At 42.8% G+C, this 19,883-nt stretch overlaps 1 protein-coding gene across 1 annotated transcript in view; it reads left to right on the plus strand.

Moving 5' to 3' along the window:
* The window catches only part of DRD2 (dopamine receptor D2), a 376,262-nt gene that overhangs the window by 291,712 nt on the left and 64,667 nt on the right, over positions 1-19,883 (plus strand). Inside the window, exon 3 of the mRNA XM_069742861.1 lies at positions 5,272-5,381. Within this exon, the coding sequence (XP_069598962.1) occupies positions 5,272-5,381 (110 nt within the window). The remainder of the gene's footprint in view (positions 1-5,271; positions 5,382-19,883) is intronic.

Below are 19,883 nucleotides of genomic sequence, written 5' to 3' on the forward strand. Positions count from 1 at the left end.
ACCCGACTGACGGAGGACAGGAAGCAAGCCGACTGGCAGAGGACAGGAAGCCAGCCCACTGGCAGAGGACAGGAAGCCAGCCCACTGGCGGAGGACAGGAAGCCAGCCCATTGGCAGAGGACAGGAAGCCAGCTGACTGGTGGAAGACAGGAAGACAGCCGACTGGCAGATGACAGGAAGCCAGCTGACTGGCAGAGGACAGGAAGCAATCCGACTGGCAGATGACAGGAAGCCAGCCAACTGGTGGAGGACAGGAAGCCAGCTGACTGGTGGAAGACAGGAAGACAGCCGAATGGCAGATGACAGGAAGCCAGCTGACTGGCAGAGGACAGGAAGCCAGTTGACTGGCGGAGGACAGGAAGCCAGCCGACTGGCAGAAGACAGGAAGCCAGCTGACTGGCGGAGGACAGGAAGCCATCTGACAGGCAGAAAACAGGAAGCCATCTGGCTGGCAGAGGACAGCAGCAGCCATATGGTGGAGCCATTCTGTTAGCTGATTACCCTCTTTTTTTACTTTTTGACCACTCTGGGTCCTTTAATGTAATGTCTTAAATTAGTGGATAACCGCCTAAAAGGAGTGTTCTAAGGAATAAAATATTTATTAAAGGGCTTCTGCAAGCAACCCTATTTTCAGTCTGAGTACGACCCAACAAAACATTGTATCGCACTAAGACCAATGTTATTTGCACATGTTTGATTTTTTTCTGAGTCTGTTCGAGGAAAGAATTGGAATGCACAATTTGCATCTGTTAATTGTATGGGACTCTGCCATGTAAATTAGTGCATCCATCAAATTATTTAGACCAGAGGTCCCCAACTCCAGTCCTCAAGGCCCACCAACAGGTCATGTTTTCAGGATTTCCTTTGCATTGCACAGGTGATGCAATTATTACCTGGGCAAGACTAAGGAAATCCTGAAAACATGACATGTTGGTGGGCCTTGAGGACTGGAGTTGGGGACCCTTGATTTAGACCACACTCAGACGACATCCGAAAGCTGTCCAATTTTCAAGGACTGACAGAATGGAGAAGAATGAAAATTTTTTTTCTTCTCCTCGTCCGAGAAAATTATATCACATTGTGAACACACTCTGATCAAATTTTGATAAGAGTGTAATTAGCATAAACAGCCCAATTTTTTCAAATGAGAAAATTACGGTTATATGACCCTAGCCAAACTGACAGCAATTATTAAAACAATGATCTTAGTAATGTATAATGCTTCTATTAAAAACGTAGAAAATTTTTATCAGATTCTATCCTCCTAGAAGAGTATGAGGAAGTTTCCTACTTTCCTTTGTAAACACAGAAGCAAACAGATTTTGTGTAGAGATGTAACAGTACCATATGACACAGGCCCAGTAGGTCCCAACCTCCACCATGCCGACATTGTGGGAAGGCTGTCTTCCCCATATTACTGTTATCCCACCCCACCTGACATGTAATGACAACGTTATTCAGATACACCTGGTAGTTTCAAAACTCCTGATACAGAAGATCAGCGCGTAAAAAGAATTATGAGGGAAAGATAGGGTCCCCACAATGATTTGGAGGGGGGAACCTAGGCTATGTGCACACGTTGCAGATTTGCCTGACAATCCGCAGCAGATTGGCCGCTGCAGATTCACAGCAGTTTTCCATCAGGTTTACAGTATCATGTAAACCTATGGAAAACCAAATCCACATTGCCCATGGTGTGGAAAATACCGCGCGGAAATGCTGCGTTGTATTTTCCTCAGCAGGTCAATTCTTTGTGCGGATTCTGCAGCGTTTTACACCTGCTCCTGTATAGGAATCCGCAGGTGGCAAAACGCAGGTGGAATCCACACAAAAAACGCTGGAAATCCGCAGTAAATCCGCGGTTAATCCGCAGGTAAAACGCAGTCTGTTTTACCTGCGGATTTTTCAAAAACAGTCCGGAAAAATCCACACACGAATCCGCAACGTGTGCACATAGCCTTAGAGGGGTTGGGCCACTGAATACTCTGATGGCTTGACAAGGGATGCTTTTTCCTACATCATGACTAGAGAAATAGACATCTCCTGTTTCTCTCCTAAGAAGTCAAAAACTAAATATACATTTTATAAATATAAAACTAAAATAATTTTTAATAGATGTACATTTCAAAGACTATTGTTTTAACAATTGCTGTCAGTGGTCATCCTCTTTTTTAATCACTGGAACAGCACTTTAATTATTGTACATAATATTTCAGGTAGAACATTAGAAAAAGCATTAAAAAAAATCTGTATTTCTGTATCCACTACTGGTCATGTATGTATCGCAGGCAAAGAGCACCATTACTCCTTACTACGCTCAACTATATTGCAAGTGTTTCTGCAAAAAAGGACCTTACAAATTCAAATAAAAATGTGAATGTTCTGGAATGCTGAACTCTACTCCGTTCCCCTTTTGTCATATTCTTAATGCATTTGAGTTGTTTGTCAAGGTTGTTTTTCCCTATGAATGGTATGGAAGAAATAATAAATTGCTTACTACTATGTATAGGTCTTTATTGATAAGGATTCCATGCCCAATGAAATAATGAGTATAACTTTTTACAAGACTATAAAACTTTTTCAAATAAAAAATAATGGACTTAGTTATAGTTATATAAATAGTGTGTCGTGGTGAAGCTAGTGTCCGATGTGCCCCGTTGCAAAATATGGACCTGACCCCAACCTGTATGTTCATCAGATGTATGGAACCTTGAGGCTTTCCAGATCCTGTGAAAACATACGAGTTTGCTCTCAAATATAATAATGTCCCCTATCCTATAATAAGGTCTCCGATCCTGTGTCCCTTTCCTGTATTAATGCCCTCCATCCTAGCTCCTTCCTGTTATAATATCCCCCATCATGGGTTCCTTACAGGTACTATGTCCTCCATCCTGAGCTCCTAACTGATATATTGTCTCTCTTTCCTTGTATACTGTCCTCCATCCTGGGCCTCTTCCTGGCATAATGTCTCCCTTTCCAGGTATAATGTCCTCCATCCTGAACCCCTTCCTGATATGTCTCCCTTTCCTTGCATACTGCCCTCTATCTTGAGCCCCTTCCTGGTGTAATGTCTTCCTTTCACGGTATAATGTACTCTATGCTGGGCCCTTTTCTTGGTAAAATGTCTCCCTTTCCTGGTATAATGTTCTCCATCATGGGCCCCTTCCTGGTATAATGACTCCCTTCCTGGTATAATGTCCCCAATTCTGGGCCTCTTCCAGTAATATATGGTACCCATTATGGTAAAATGTCTATTATTCCTCGTATAATGTTCTCCATCCTGGCCACCTTCCTGGTATAATGTCCCCAATTCTGGAACTCTTCCAATAATATGTTACCCATTCTGGTATAATGTTTCCCATCCTTGACTTCTTCCATTAATAATGTCCTTGTTCTGTGGCTCTTCTCCAACAAATTATATATATATATATATATATATATATATATATATATATTATATATATTATATATATATATATATATATATATATATATATATATATATATATATATATATATTTATATATTAAATAATTGATTCTACTCTCCTTCCCATGCACACAACATGCTGTGTACTTTTCCATAGCTGTACAGAAGCCTGCAGCGGACTTCAAACTTCAATGTGCAAGCGACAGACAGCGCGTGATGTTACTGCTATGCGCCACCAGTGACTTGCACGACCCACGTCATCTGCCAGTCTCTGATTGGCCAGTGGCATGTATTGTATTGCAGGATCTGTGACACAATACATTTCAGCTGAATGTGCATCCTCAGATGCACATCCAGCTGAAATAGCTGCTGGTGTTGGCAGACCTCTCCTCCTGCACAGATCCAGTCACGATCACACTCTCCGAGAGTGCAATCGTTACATCCTCGAAAGTATGGATAAAGAAAGACATATGTTCATAGAGTTCAATGGAGGGATAGGAATTAATATGAATGGAGACAAAAGGTATTGTTGAATACTTTAGAAATTTGCTTGTCCAAAAAAAGGGGTATATGGCTAATGGAGGCGGACACTCATCGTAGTAGACTGTGTTTGGATGTCCATCTCCAGTAGGCATGTATGCCTGAAAATGATGCACGACAGAGCACACAGGGACTCCGTCTGTACAGTGACTCCATGTCGGCACATACTCTCAAATTCGGTTTTGCAGGGGGTGCGGAAATAAGTCTCAATAGGACCACTGATTGTGGGGAAGAGCGCAGTATGAAAGGGTCCTAAGCAACAATATGGCAACTCATAGAGGTGCCAAACATCAGTACAGGGAGAAATTAAAAGTCAAGTTAGTTTTCGGGCATCAAAAAAAGTCTAAAAATTTGGCTTTTTAGAAAAAAGATGGGACACAAAAGGATTGTTTCCTATCCCCACATGACTATTTTAACTCATGTACAATTAAACAAATGATGAACATTTTATCTGAAATCTATAACTAATAGCTGGGGTACAGTTACATTTTTGGTTCAAAAGACTTGCAAACTTTATTATGAGGCATGCACCTCTTAATGCATGTGATGCACTTTGCTACAGACTGGATTCTCCCCCCAAATACACCTCCTATAGATCAGGCACACATTTGCACCAAAATTTATGCTTGATTTAGGCTTCATACCCGGACCGTAAAACACCCAATGTGTGCAGCCGGACTCATTCCAACTTTTGGCAAATACTTTGCAAAAAGCCAACATTTTTGAGCAAATTGAAAATTTTTGCAAGTTTTGGTGAAGAAAACACCAAAGACGTAATGGCTTTTTATTCTATACGAAGACTAAAAAGACGTTTTAAACTCAAAACATCTTCAACATCTGAACAGTAAAAAAAAGGACACAAAATATTCCTAAAAGTGATCTCCATAATAAAATAACAAGCCACAAAAAAAATATGAAAATACTGAGCATTTTAACTTTACATTCAGCTTTTATTGTAATTTTTTTTTTACTGGGAACCAGGAAATCAATTTAATTTAAGATACTTTTCATTTAAGAAGTTAAGCTTTTATCGTCTTCCAAAAAATTTCACGAGAATGTGCAACCTCAACCCTTTTGCCCTCTGTCTTACAGCAGGTTGTTTTCATGTCACATGATAAAAGTCCATTTATAGCGAGCTATCTCCTTCGTTATCATCACACACATCTGCTGCCGGTATGAATGTACGGAATAAGCCTCTTATGGTCTTTCTGGTTTTCAGCCTCTCGGAGCTTTAATTCTCTTCCATCAGATAGTCATCTGCACTATTGATTTTCTGTTCTCCCGTCTCTTTCTGCTTCTTAGGTGGTTGGCGAGTGGAGGTTTAGTCGTATCCACTGTGATATCTTCGTCACCCTTGATGTTATGATGTGTACGGCAAGTATCCTTAATCTCTGTGCCATCAGCATTGACAGGTAAGAGACATCGGGAGAGATTGCTCTTCTGGTTTGACAATGGTGACTTTATATGATGAACATATGCTATGAAAAGGAACACTTATGACCAAAGCGACATAGTCAAGAGCATCTTTTTAAATGCATTGCTTCGAGAAAAAGAAGCGTTTGGAAACTATTGACATAAATTAACATTTAATTAGTTATTGTCTTTTAATTTAAATATGAAAAATGTTTGTATATTTGCATCAAAATATGGTTATTTCCATGCTCACTTTTTCTCTTTGAGATGAGCAGATCAAGCAAAATTTGCCTTCACTTAATTTAAGTGTTTTTTTTCCTGGGAAATTTGATTTGCAGAGAAGTTCCTCTCAGCAAATTTAATGCTTCTTATCATCCTACTAGTTATTTCCAAGCCCTAGGGCGTAAAACACGTAAGATATAAAATTGTTAAAAAAAATCTTTATATTTACGTCACTGCCAGTGCTCACCTCTCCGGACCCTCTGCTCCTCATAGTCACCCATCAGGTTCACACCACATCTGCAAATCGCCGACACGCCGAAATCCCCGGGCCTCTCACGTTAGGTCAGAGCTTATATGGCACTGGAGGATACATGTGTGCAGAAAGTCACCCTCTTGGGTCCGTCCTCATCAATGTGATAGGCCTGGGGTCTTTAACGCAAGTGGTGGTGATCTAGTGATGCGGCAAGGGCCGGACCGGTGAAGCAGAGGGGCCTGAAAGAGGATTTTTTTAAAACATTTGGATGGCCTTGTACAGTTCAGAAAAGTGGCGGTAGTTTAGTGAATTTTGTAAAATATGAGTAGAATTCGATTCTATGTAATTCAGAGTTGACTTTGATACTTTCAGGCACTGAATATATAACACCACAAGGATGAAAGTGATCAAATAAAAAGGGCGGTAACAAGTCAAAATACATTTCATTGTATATCCCTTTCTACTTAGTGACATAATCTAAGCTATTTCCTACTATACTTGCATTAAAAGTTCCATATCCTTCTCTAACTACACTATCTAATCGGCAGTCCACTTTTTTACTACTTCCTGCGCAATGACTCTTTGAGAATCTCAGCACATGCTGGGTTACTCATAGTGTCATCAGGGGCAGAGTCTGTGGTCACTGAAATGAAGTGTCATTAATTACGCTTGTTTCCGGGGCTAGTGCCTGCTGTGTACCTGAGCACGAGCTCTGTTGTCAGCTCACATCAGTAGTAACTAGCTGCCCCGGAAGTGACTGGATTCCTGTGGGCTGGGTATCATGACCACACTCTGTTGCCGACTGGTTGCTACTGAGCTGAGCCGACAACAGAACGCATGCTGTGATTGTGCACATCACACAAAAAACTTTTCATGATTTCCTGAGACTCATAAACTGATAATTTTAATATCAAGCTGGAAAACTTTAACAAGTGATTTTACAGTCATTCTATCTTGGATTTAAAAAAAATAAGTACACCTCCTTCCCAGGTCTAAGAGATTTAATTAATGCATGCAGCATGTATTCTTTAAGCTGGGGACAGACAAATCCCCTTTAAAAGGATTGTCCAGTGTAAATTGATAAGTCTGCAGTTACTCTTTGTGACTGTAAACTTGTAAATCTCTCAGCGCATGCATTGTGCCTTGCGAGGATTCACCAGGTCTGGAGAGTATGTATGCCTTATACATACTTCTGACCAGAGCCCGTCTAGTGGGCGCAGCCTTGCTTCATACACTTGTATTTAGCGAGGTCATGGCAATGGACGTTTAGCCCACTAGTGTATGAAGTGAGGTTGCACCCACTAGATGGGCTCTGGGTGAGAGTATATATCGTGCATACGTACTGTCATGGGTTGACTGTGACAGAGAGGAGCCAGAAGACAGCAGCATCTGATTTCTCCTAATCCTGCACTGTTTAGAAGCATTTTACCTTCATATTAAATGGTGCAAGTTTCTTTGAGCAGTGCAGGAAATACTCTGCTGTGTTGAGAGCTGCTGGAAGCTTTCCTGATTAGGGCTCCCAGCTGTGCACTCTTAGCCGCTCCCATCTCCTATATAATCTGGACCCTGCCTTGCACTCATTGTCAGAGAAGCTTTTGCTGCATGGCTGGAGGTTGTTGTTGGTTGTTATTGGAGAAGGTGTTTGGTGGATTTATCGTGACAGTTGCTAGGTTTTGAGTGTGTGATAATTCTCTTTCTTCTCCTACTTTGGTTTAACCACATCCTCCACTCTTCGATGCATTCCTCTATTGTATGTGTGAGTATATTTGTATGATTGGTATTTTCCTTTATCCCTGTTCGTATTGCGGCACACTACTTGTCCCCTCTTCCCTGGATGGGGAAGGGTGCAGACTGAGGGTGGATTCAGGATCTAAGGCAAGTCATGTGGCCCTGGCATCTTCACCATCAGAAGTAAGAACAGGGCGAGCGTTAGGGACAGGGAAGGAGCCCCTGGCCCTGAAACACCCTACAACAGAGCCGTGGCATGAACCTGCAAGTCCCGGCTATAAAAGCGGAGAATCTTTGCAGCGCACAGTGTGCACGCTCGATGGAGTCATAAGTCTGCAGTCACACAGAGAGACTGCAGGCTCATCAATTTAACTAGAATTCCCCTTTAAGGAGCAGTTTATTTATTGATACTGGCATGCCAAATGACAATGGTTCTTGTATTTTGTCAGCATCTGACATATCAGTATGACTCTATGAGAAGAAGAAAAGGGATAAAAGTGTGTTATTTTAAACTTTAATTAGCCCTGTAGATATGAATTAAACTGGCAATTTTGCTTCTATAATCTGCAAAAAATACTTCTTCTGGCTGATGGTAAATGCAATTTGCACCACAGTCGTGCACAGCGTGCATTGCAATGAAATTCAGGCTCCTGCTGTATGCATCCAACTATTTCACAATAAATCTATGTGAAACTTATCCTGGATAGACAAAGTAACCGAGAAATAAAAATTGCAGAAAAGTTATTAAATCAGTAGATGCAAAGAGCACTGCCGACACAGGCAGGTCCGTAATTTCCAACTGAGCTCTAGTGTTAGTACAATTATAGGCATAAAGAAAGCGGTACTGTATTTGTAGCATTATTTATTACTAGCTGAAGAGCCCGGCGTTGCCCGGGCATAGTTACTAACTGCTGTTCCGCTCTCTCCCTCTGAAGCCCCCTCTCCACTTGCCATCCCGCTCGCTTCCTCCGCAGCCCCGCTGTCTCCCTCCGCAGCCTAGCTCTCCATTCACTGTCCAATCGCCATCCTGCATTTTCCCTCCACAGCTCCGCTCTCTCCCTTAGCAGCCCCTGTCTCCACTGGCCGTCCCGTTCTCTCCCTCGTAGCTCCGCTCTCCACCCGAATCCCACACTTTCCCTCTGCAACCCCACTCTCAAGCCGCCAGTGGGCAGGGTTATTTGGAGTGGGTGTGGCTTCATACATACACACAGATGCATACCCTCAACTTTATATGTATAGATATTTATTATATTTGGGATTGCCATTCAGTAAATTCAGACTATAAAGCAATAAAGAAGAATTGATCCTGAAAATCACTGACACGTAGAAGATTAATGTGGAGCCAACAATATATTAGAACACTTGGTGAGATAAAATTAACTTTTAGAAGACATGCAATTGGTGTATTAATCCCTTATTTCTTAACTGATTTCTTAAGTTCTAGAAGCCTAAAAAAAATCATGCAGTTATAAATCTACAGCTTATCATAAAGGATATGGATAATTTTTGTGTGTTATATCTTGGACTAAATATCATTTTTGCTATTGAGTTTCATTAAAAATGTTGCACCTTTTGGCTTTTACAGGCTGTTTCCTTGTACATTGCTGGCTGCTGGGTGAATTCACTTAGTATCCATGAGATGTGATTTGGGTAGGTGAGCGGCTAATACTGGGATCTAAGGGGTAAGCTTGAGAAGAGTGACATGCCAGGTATTAGGAAATTTAAATACCTTGCATACTGCTTTGGGAAATTAAATATGCAAATTGTCTCCTCAGAGAGGAAGAGGATTTGAACTCTAGCACCACCTATTCTAAGTAGCAATCCTACAAGTAAATATTGAGGAGCAATACACAGAAACACTGTCTGCAAATTGAGATTTTGGTTTGATTTTTATCCTAAGTTGTATCATAAAGCTCATGAAAGAGTCAATATTGACTTGTAGGGTCGCTGCTTCCAATAGGTGGCTCTAGTGTTCAAGTTCCTCTTCCTCTTTGAAGAGATAGTTTGCATATTTAATTTCCCAGAGGATCATGCAAGTCATTGAAGTTTCCTCATACTGGAATGCCAGACCTGGCATGTCACTCTCCACAAAGAGAAACCTAACCCCTTAGATTTCTATTATTTAAAACATATTTTTAAATAAACATGGGTTTTCCGCTTTAAAGGGAACCTGTCACCCCCAAAATCGAAGGTGAGCTAACCCCACCACCATCAGGGGCTTATCTACAGCATTCTGGAATGCTGTAGATAAGCCCCTGATGTATCCTGAAAGATGAAAAAAGAGGTTAGATTATACTCACCCAGGGGCGGTCCTGCTGCGGCCCGTTCCGATGGGTGTCGTGGTCCGATCCGGGGTCTCCCATCTTCTTACGATGACATCCTCTTCTTGTATTCAGGCTGCGGCTCCGGCTGCAGTGCGCATGCGCCGACAAAGGTCAGAGAGAGAACTGCCCATGGGCGAGTATAATCTAACCTCTTTTACTCATCTTTCAGGATACGTTGAGGGCTTATCTACAGCATTCCAGAATGCTGTAGATAAGCCCATGATTCTGGTGGGCTTAGCTCACCTTCAATTTTGGGGGTGACAGAGTCCCTTTAATGAGACCTGGAAGGATTCTGTGCAAGTACCCCAAAAATCATGGTGTCACGACCTTACATACACGTGCACAGATTCCTCCTGAGCAGCAGCAAACCGAAGATTTAGTAAGGACCAGACCGGTGATAGCAAAGAGCAGAGAGGCCGGTGAAATGAGCAGCATAGTAAATTTTAGGATACACTCTTGTTTTTTACATCTTACTTTTTTATATTCTGAAATCTACAAAGACCCCAGAGCATAATAAGAGCCATTAAATTCTCAAATTTCAAATCCCATTTCCTGTGAAAATCTGCGTGAACTGTTGTGAATTCTGTGGCTGAATTCACTCCTGTGGTCACAAGTGGTACTGCAGCTTCTGAGCTTCCTCCCTCAGGTGTTCTGGTGAGCTCGTTAACTGCTTCATTACTTAACTCCGCCTGATGCTGCTATCCTTGCTCCTTGTCAATGTTTCAGTGTTGGATCTGAGCTTCTCCTGATTGTTCCTGTGACCTGCTGCTCTGTATAGCTAAGTGCTTTTTGCTTTTTTGTTGCTTTTTTTCTGTCCAGCTTGTCTTTTGTTTTGCTGGAAGCTCTGAGACGCAAAGGGTGTACCGCCGTGCCGTTAGTTCGGCACGGTGGGTTTTTTTTGCCCCCTTTGCGTGGTTTTGCTTTAGGGTTTTTTGTAGACTGCAAAGTTCGCTTTACTGTCCTCGCTCTGTCCTAGAATATCGGGCCCCACTTTGCTGAATCTATTTCATCCCTACGTTTTGTCTTTTCATCTTACTCACAGTCATTATATGTGGGGGGCTGCCTTTTCCTTTGGGGAATTTCTCTGGGGCAAGTCAGGCCTATTTTTCTATCTTCAGGCTAGCTAGTTTCTTAGGCTGTGCCGAGTTGCCTAGGTAGTTGTTAGGCGCAATCCACAGCCGCTTTTAGTTGTGTTTAGGATAGGATCAGGTGTGCAGTCTACAGAGTTTCCACGTCTCAGAGCTCGTTCTTGTATTTTTGGGTATTTGTCAGATCACTGTGTGCGCTCTGATCGCTAAGCACACTGTGTTTCTGGATTGCCTTCATAACACCTGTCATTAGCAAACATAACAGTACAAGGAGCCTAACTAATGATTCTCAATAGAGGGAAAGAAAAAGTTCTGACATCATTTTTTTTTTTTTCTGCTCTGTGTTCACTTTTTTTTTTTTCCCCTAGACATTTGGGTGATTCTGGACACAGGTGTGGACATGGATATTCAGGGTCTGTGCTCTTCAATGGATAATCTCGTTATAAATGTACAAAAAATTCAAGATACTATTGATCAGAAATCTATGTTAGAACCAAGAATTCCTATTCCTGATTTGTTTTTTGGAGATAGAACTAAGTTTCTAAGTTTCAAAAATAATTGTAAGCTATTTCTGGCCTTGAAACCTAATTCTTCTGGTAATCCTATTCAACAGGTTTTGATTATTATTTCTTTTTTGCGCGGCGACCCTCAAGACTGGGCATTTTCTCTTGCGCCAGGAGACCCTGCATTGAGTAGTGTCGATGCGTTTTTCCTGGCGCTCGGATTGCTGTACGATGAGCCTAATTCAGTGGATCAGGCTGAGAAAAATTTGCTGGCTTTGTGCCAGGGTCAGGATGATATAGAAGTATATTGTCAGAAATTTAGGAAATGGTCAGTACTCACTCAGTGGAATGAATCTGCGCTGGCAGCTTTGTTCAGAAAGGGTCTCTCTGAGGCTCTTAAGGATGTCATGGTGGGATTTCCTATGCCTGCTGGTTTGAATGAGTCTTTGTCTTTGGCCATTCAGATCGGTCGACGCTTGCGCGAGCGTAAATCTGTGCACCATTTGGCGGTACTGCCTGAGGTTAAACCTGAGCCTATGCAGTGCGATAGGACTATGACTAGAGTTGAACGGCAGGAATACAGACGTCTGAATGGTCTGTGTTTCTACTGTGGTGATTCCACTCATGCTATTTCTGATTGTCCTAAGCGCACTAAGCGGTCCGCTAGGTCTGCCGTCATTGGTACTGTACAGTCCAAATTCCTTCTGTCCATTACCTTGATATGCTCTTTGTCGTCGTTTTCTGTCATGGCGTTTGTGGATTCGGGCGCTGCCCTGAATCTGATGGATTTGGATTATGCTAAACGTTGTGGGTTTTTCTTGGAGCCTTTGCGGTGTCCTATTCCATTGAGAGGAATTGATGCTACACCTTTGGCCAAGAATAAACCTCAATACTGGGCCCAGCTGACCATGTGCATGGCTCCTGCACATCAGGAAGTTATTCGCTTTCTGGTGTTGCATAATCTGCATGATGTGGTCGTGTTGGGGTTGCCATGGCTACAAACCCATAATCCAGTATTGGATTGGAATTCCATGTCGGTATCCAGCTGGGGTTGTCAGGGGGTACATGGTGATGTTCCATTTTTGTCGATTTCGTCATCCACCCCTTCTGAGGTCCCAGAGTTCTTGTCCGATTATCAGGATGTATTTGAAGAGCCCAAGTCCGATGCTCTACCTCCGCATAGGGATTGTGATTGTGCTATCAATTTGATTCCTGGTAGTAAATTCCCTAAAGGTCGATTATTTAATTTATCCGTGCCCGAACACGCCGCTATGCGCAGTTATGTGAAGGAATCCCTGGAGAAGGGACATATTCGCCCATCGTCATCACCACTGGGAGCAGGGTTCTTCTTTGTAGCCAAGAAGGATGGTTCGCTGAGACCGTGTATTGATTACCGCCTTCTTAATAAGATCACTGTTAAATTTCAGTATCCCTTGCCATTGTTATCTGACTTGTTTGCTCGGATTAAGGGGGCTAGTTGGTTCACTAAGATAGATCTTCGTGGTGCGTATAATCTGGTGAGAATCAGGCAAGGAGATGAATGGAAAACTGCATTCAATACGCCCGAGGGTCTTTTTGAGTATCTAGTGATGCCGTTCGGACTTGCCAATGCTCCATCTGTGTTTCAGTCTTTTATGCATGACATCTTCCGTGAGTATCTGGATAAATTCCTGATTGTTTACTTGGATGACATTTTGATCTTCTCAGATGATTGGGAGTCTCATGTGAAGCAGGTCAGAATGGTTTTTCAGGTCCTGCGTGCTAACTCTTTGTTTGTGAAGGGATCAAAGTGTCTCTTCGGTGTGCAGAAAGTTTCATTTTTGGGGTTCATCTTTACCCCTTCTACTATCGAGATGGATCCAGTTAAGGTCCAAGCCATCCAGGATTGGATTCAGCCGACATCTCTGAAAAGTCTGCAAAAGTTCCTGGGCTTTGCTAATTTTTATCGTCGCTTCATCTGTAATTTTTCTAGCATTGCCAAACCATTGACCGATTTGACCAAGAAGGGTGCTGATTTGGTTAATTGGTCTTCTGCTGCTGTGGAAGCTTTTCAGGAGTTGAAGCGTCGTTTTTGTTCTGCCCCTGTGTTGTGTCAGCCAGATGTTTCTCTTCCGTTCCAGGTCGAGGTTGATGCTTCTGAGATTGGAGCAGGGGCGGTTTTGTCACAGAGAGGTTCTGATTGCTCAGTGATGAAACCATGTGCTTTCTTTTCCAGGAAGTTTTCGCCCGCTGAGCGTAATTATGATGTGGGCAATCGAGAGTTGCTGGCCATGAAGTGGGCATTCGAGGAGTGGCGTCATTGGCTTGAAGGAGCTAAGCATCGCGTGGTGGTATTGACTGATCTTAAGAACTTGACTTATCTCGAGTCTGCCAAGCGCTTGAATCCTAGACAGGCCCGTTGGTCGTTATTTTTTGCCCGCTTCGACTTTGTGATTTCGTACCTTCCGGGCTCTAAAAATGTGAAGGCGGATGCTCTGTCTAGGAGTTTTGTGCCCGACTCTCCGGGTTTATCTGAGCCAGCGGGTATCCTCAAGGAAGGAGTCATTGTGTCTGCCATCTCCCCTGATTTGCGGCGGGTGCTGCAAAAATTTCAGGCGAATAAACCTGATCGTTGTCCAGCAGAGAAACTGTTCGTCCCTGATAGGTGGACTAATAAACTTATCTCTGAACTTCATTGTTCGGTGTTGGCTGGTCATCCTGGAATCTTTGGTACCAGAGAGTTAGTGGCTAGATCCTTCTGGTGGCCATCTCTGTCACGGGATGTACGTACTTTTGTGCAGTCCTGTGGGATTTGTGCTAGGGCTAAGCCCTGCTGTTCTCGTGCCAGTGGGTTGCTTTTGCCCTTGCTGGTCCCAAAGAGGCCTTGGACACATATTTCGATGGATTTCATTTCTGACCTTCCCGTTTCTCAAAAGATGTCAGTCATTTGGGTGGTCTGTGATCGCTTTTCTAAAATGGTCCATCTGGTGCCCTTGGCTAAATTGCCTTCCTCCTCTGATTTGGTACCTTTGTTCTTTCAGCATGTGGTTCGGTTGCATGGCATTCCTGAGAATATTTTTTCTGACAGAGGTTCCCAGTTTGTTTCAAGGTTTTGGCGAGCCTTTTGTGGTAGGATGGGCATTGACCTATCCATTTCCTCGGCTTTCCATCCTCAGACTAATGGCCAGACCGAACGAACCAATCAGACCTTGGAAACATATCTGAGATGTTTTGTTTCTGCAGACCAGGATGATTGGGTGTCCTTTTTGCCGTTGGCTGAGTTCGCCCTTAATAATCGGGCCAGCTCGGCTACCTTGGTTTCTCCATTTTTTTGCAATTCTGGGTTCCATCCTCGTTTCTCTTCAGGACAGGTTGAGTCTTCGGACTGTCCTGGTGTGGATTCTGTGGTGGATAGGTTGCAGCAGATCTGGACTCAGGTAGTGGACAATTTGATCTTGTCCCAGGAGAAAGCTCAACTTTTCGCTAATCGCAGACGCCGTGTGGGTCCCCGACTTCGTGTTGGGGATCTGGTTTGGTTATCTTCTCGTCATATTCCTATGAAGGTTTCCTCTCCTAAATTTAAACCTCGTTTTATTGGTCCGTATAGGATTTCTGAGGTTCTCAATCCTGTGTCTTTTCGTTTGACCCTCCCAGACTCCTTTTCCATACATAATGTATTCCATAGGTCGTTGTTGCGGAGATACGTGGCACCTATGGTTCCATCTGTTGAGCCTCCTGCCCCGGTTTTGGTGGAGGGGGAATTGGAGTATATTGTGGAGAAGATTTTGGATTCTCGTGTTTCTAGACGGAAACTCCAGTATCTGGTTAAATGGAAGGGTTATGCTCAGGAAGATAATTCCTGGGTTTTTGCCTCTGATGTTCATGCTTCCGATCTTGTTCGTGCCTTTCATGCGGCTCATCCTGGTCGGCCTGGGGGCTCTGGTGAGGGTTCGGTGACCCCTCCTCAAGGGGGGGGTATTGTTGTGAATTCTGTGGCTGAATTCACTCCTGTGGTCACAAGTGGTACTGCAGCTTCTGAGCTTCCTCCCTCAGGTGTTCTGGTGAGCTCGTTAACTGCTTCATTACTTAACTCCGCCTGATGCTGCTATCCTTGCTCCTTGTCAATGTTTCAGTGTTGGATCTGAGCTTCTCCTGATTGTTCCTGTGACCTGCTGCTCTGTATAGCTAAGTGCTTTTTGCTTTTTTGTTGCTTTTTTTCTGTCCAGCTTGTCTTTTGTTTTGCTGGAAGCTCTGAGACGCAAAGGGTGTACCGCCGTGCCGTTAGTTCGGCACGGTGGGTTTTTTTTGCCCCCTTTGCGTGGTTTTGCTTTAGGGTTTTTTGTAGACTGCAAAGTTCGCTTTACTGTCCTCGCTCTGTCCTAGAATATCGGGCCCCACTTTGCTGAATCTATTTCATCCCTACGTTTTGTCTTTTCATCTTACTCACAGTCATTATATGTGGGGGGCTGCCTTTTCCTTTGGGGAATTTCTCTGGGGCAAGTCAGGCCTATTTTTCTATCTTCAGGCTAGCTAGTTTCTTAGGCTGTGCCGAGTTGCCTAGGTAGTTGTTAGGCGCAATCCACAGCCGCTTTTAGTTGTGTTTAGGATAGGATCAGGTGTGCAGTCTACAGAGTTTCCACGTCTCAGAGCTCGTTCTTGTATTTTTGGGTATTTGTCAGATCACTGTGTGCGCTCTGATCGCTAAGCACACTGTGTTTCTGGATTGCCTTCATAACACCTGTCATTAGCAAACATAACAGTGAACAGGCGAATTCCAGTTTTGCCCTATCTGCTCATCTCTATTTGAAACTCTTATCTGTTTTTTTTCCTGAGCTACTTTCGCTTGATTTATGATCACAGATCACATCAAAGCCGAATGTGCAAGGAAACAAAGAGGCTGTAAAAGCAAAGTACAAAACAAAAAAATAAATAGTAATGACACCCAATGGCTAAAACGATACACTGTTAATTAATTCTAGTGGGTTTTAACTTATTTGTCAGCTTCCCAACCTCAGTGACAATTCTGGTAAATGTGAGCCTTGGGCTGATACCTGCTTTGCCTAAAATAAATCCTAACACCAATAACCAGTAATATAGTGCCTTATAGCGGTATTTTTAGACCATTGCGTTTTGCAAACGATAATGTTTTTCATTTGTATTGCAGCTTATGATAACCCTGTTGTACAATTTTTCGCTATAATTTTCCTTCTGACGTTTTTATCGCTAAGCCTTACCATATGTAGGACTTCAGTTCTAGAGATCAGTCAGTAAGTTGCTATAAATTATGATTAATTCACACACATGAATTATTGAATATGTGGAAACAAGGTTTTACAATCGTTATAAACAGTTTTATGCGGAACCGTTGTATAATCAGGGCGTATATTGCTTCCCCGTGGCAGCAATTATCTCTTAATTGGAAGGCAGGCCTGTTTGTAAAGAACATTTCCGGTTATTTTGGAGAAATCGTTTGATTCTTCGATGAACCTAGGCGCTTTGGGCTAACAGGAGAAGAGGCTTGTACTTAAACTTTAATATTTTAGAGTGATAGGGTGACAAAATCGAAAAAAAGATTGTATCTCCAGTGGTTTGATACAAATGTGATCTGGAAGCAGGGTCCTGGGATGCAACAAGCAGACGAGGACACAGCGGAAGTAACCAACTTAACTATGTATTGTCTTAACACGGATATATGGGAGTAATTTTGTAGGAAGCAAATTATGTAAATACAGGAAATCAAGAGTATACAATATTAGCTTTGATGATAATAAACACACAATGACACTTGCAACACTAATTCTCTTTGTTATCTGATTCTAATTAGATGTGATGCTGACTGCAATAGTAAAGGCAATAAAATGGTTCCCCAAAACGATTCACTTATATTCAGGCTCTAATGGGGGTCACCTGTATTTCATGCTAGGCCATAAGTCCTTCTAACAAAGTCAATTAATACTGTATGGACCCTAAGGACACTGGCCGTCCACCTGTCCCATCTATTGCACAACCCCAGATCAAACCCTGTACCGTACGTCACTGCTGGGAGCAATGGCCTGATTCACCAGTGCCTCCACACCACCATAGCAGAAGTCTATTTCTGGATTGGATTCCGCACTCGGTGTTCGACAGTTATCTATCGGGCCAAGATGGATGAGGGCTGGTCTTCGGAACTTGACCAGTATAGTTTGGTTCATGGGTCTTGACTGGCAATTGGCTAGGCCTCTGTCTTGACCGATGTAGTCAGGTTCACGGGTCTTGACTGGCAATGTCTATACGCCGTTCACTGGCTCACGACACCCCGCTGGTATAGGCCTCCAAGCACGTACCGTTGACAGCATTCCCCTCAGCACACGTCCTGTTGGTTTCACTTCCTGAAGCCAAATCTATTCCAGCCCTTTCAATCTGGCCTTTTATATTGGTAGCTGCACCACAAATGGCACCTAACCCGATGCTCTTCTTAGACTCATCCTTCCCCCAACACTTTCCCCATCCTTTAGTTCTGCAGGGTTTCATTTGAACAGTGGGTGTCAGTCTCCAATCACAAATGCCACACAGCACTGGGGAATCTCATCTTTCACAGCACACCCCCTTACAGCTGCATAACATCGCAAATCAGAACTGTGCTTAAAGGGGTTTTTCCATTAAATTATATCTAGGGCTTGTTTGGTCAAGAAAGGTATAACAATAAAGAAAAAAGAAAAATACCCCCCTTCCTGCTCCTCCACTAATGGAGTTGTGTCCTCCACCGGACTGCTGGTAACAACATCCAACAAAATGGGATGTGATGTGATGGCTGCAGCTAATCAGTAGTCAGCTCATTCCATTTGAGGCAAGTATCTTGATTTTTTTTAACTTAATTTTATTACACCACCCTGGACCAAACAAGTTTTAATTAAAGCAATGTGGAAAAGCCCTTTACAAAAATATATTAAAAGGTTTACTAAATCTGAAATTACAGTATTTTACAATTTGCACGCTATATAAAAAATGTCCCTCTCTGCTATAAAAAAACTATTTCCTGTTGTTTCCCGAGGTTAGGCAGGGGTGTAACCCAGCTAGGCAGGGGTGTAACTAAGTTATTCGGGTGTTTTATATCCCTCTGTTAGGAAAAAAGAAAGCAGTTCAGCATCAACTAAGACTTAAAAATAACATACCCCGTATTTTTTGGACTATAAGATGCTCCGGACTATACGACGCACCCAGGTTTTAAAGGTGGAAAATAGGGAAAAAAAATATTTGAAGCAAAAAAATGTGGTAAAATATTTAATAACATAAATAGCATACTATTATATGTGGTGTTATTAAACATAATAGTATGTTATTATGTTGGAAGCTACGGGTAGAAGATGGTGCTGCAGGACCAGTGTGGTGTCTGTAAAGTACTATATGAAGACGCTGGAGGGTGAGTGTAAGAATGGGGGCACAGGGCTTATATTTAAAGCACCACTCCAGCGCTGAGAAGTAACGCTGGAGTGCTGCTTTAAGATCCCATTGGAGAACCTTTAAATAATCAAGGCATAAAACCCACCAAAACTTTGAAGGTTTTCTGTGGATTCTGGCACCAAGACACTCACATCTGGTCCTTTAAATTATGCCGTAAGTGTACCATCTATTGACCCCTATTGGAGTTTTCTCAGTCGGGGTGAGATATTGCATATTTGGCTCAGCTAGTGGTTAGGCAGCAATTATTTGCTGCTCACTGGTTCTTTAACCACTTTTGGGCTGCCCATTAACTCTAAATGTCCAAGCAGTCCACACTGTACTCTGTAGTGACGCTCTAAAACGTCACTGCATAGTAAGAAACTTGTAGAAGATTGTGCAGCTGTGTGGGATGGCCGGTCAGCCACAGCCAGACTCTCCACAAAGAAGTTAGACATGGTTTATCATGTCTGCTGTCATGATTGCTGTGTACACAAAGCTGTACAAGTGTTGTGCATTTATATTAGGATTCACTAACAGTGCTTCCTCTTCCGAACCTAGAGGTCATGTGATCGGTTGGTGAAGGGAAGGACAAGGAGCTGCTGAGTTTAAGGAAACAGAGTGTGTAAAATAATGCAAAAAAATATATAAAAAATAAAAAAATAAAGGGTTACTGGAGGTCATGGACAAATGAAGTCAAGAAAACCACTGACATGCAGCAGGATTACTGGAAGCCATAGACAAGTAGCTCGAGGACTGGAAACCACAGGTGACCAAGAGATGGCCTGTCAACAGTAACTAAACTCAAAGTGTTACTAGATGTCATGATCCAGACTGGGTTTTGAGTCCTGTTTTCCCTTTTTCCCCGTCTGGTCATGTCAAGAGCTAACCTTTCTCAGCCTCTGTCTGTGTTCAGGGTGGCTATTTATCGCCGCTGCTTCCTGCAGGCGATGTCAGTTATAGTTTCTGCCTAGTGCTGCTGTAG

The sequence above is a fragment of the Ranitomeya imitator genome, chromosome 10, assembly GCF_032444005.1.
Source record: "Ranitomeya imitator isolate aRanImi1 chromosome 10, aRanImi1.pri, whole genome shotgun sequence".
NCBI lineage: Eukaryota > Metazoa > Chordata > Amphibia > Anura > Dendrobatidae > Ranitomeya > Ranitomeya imitator.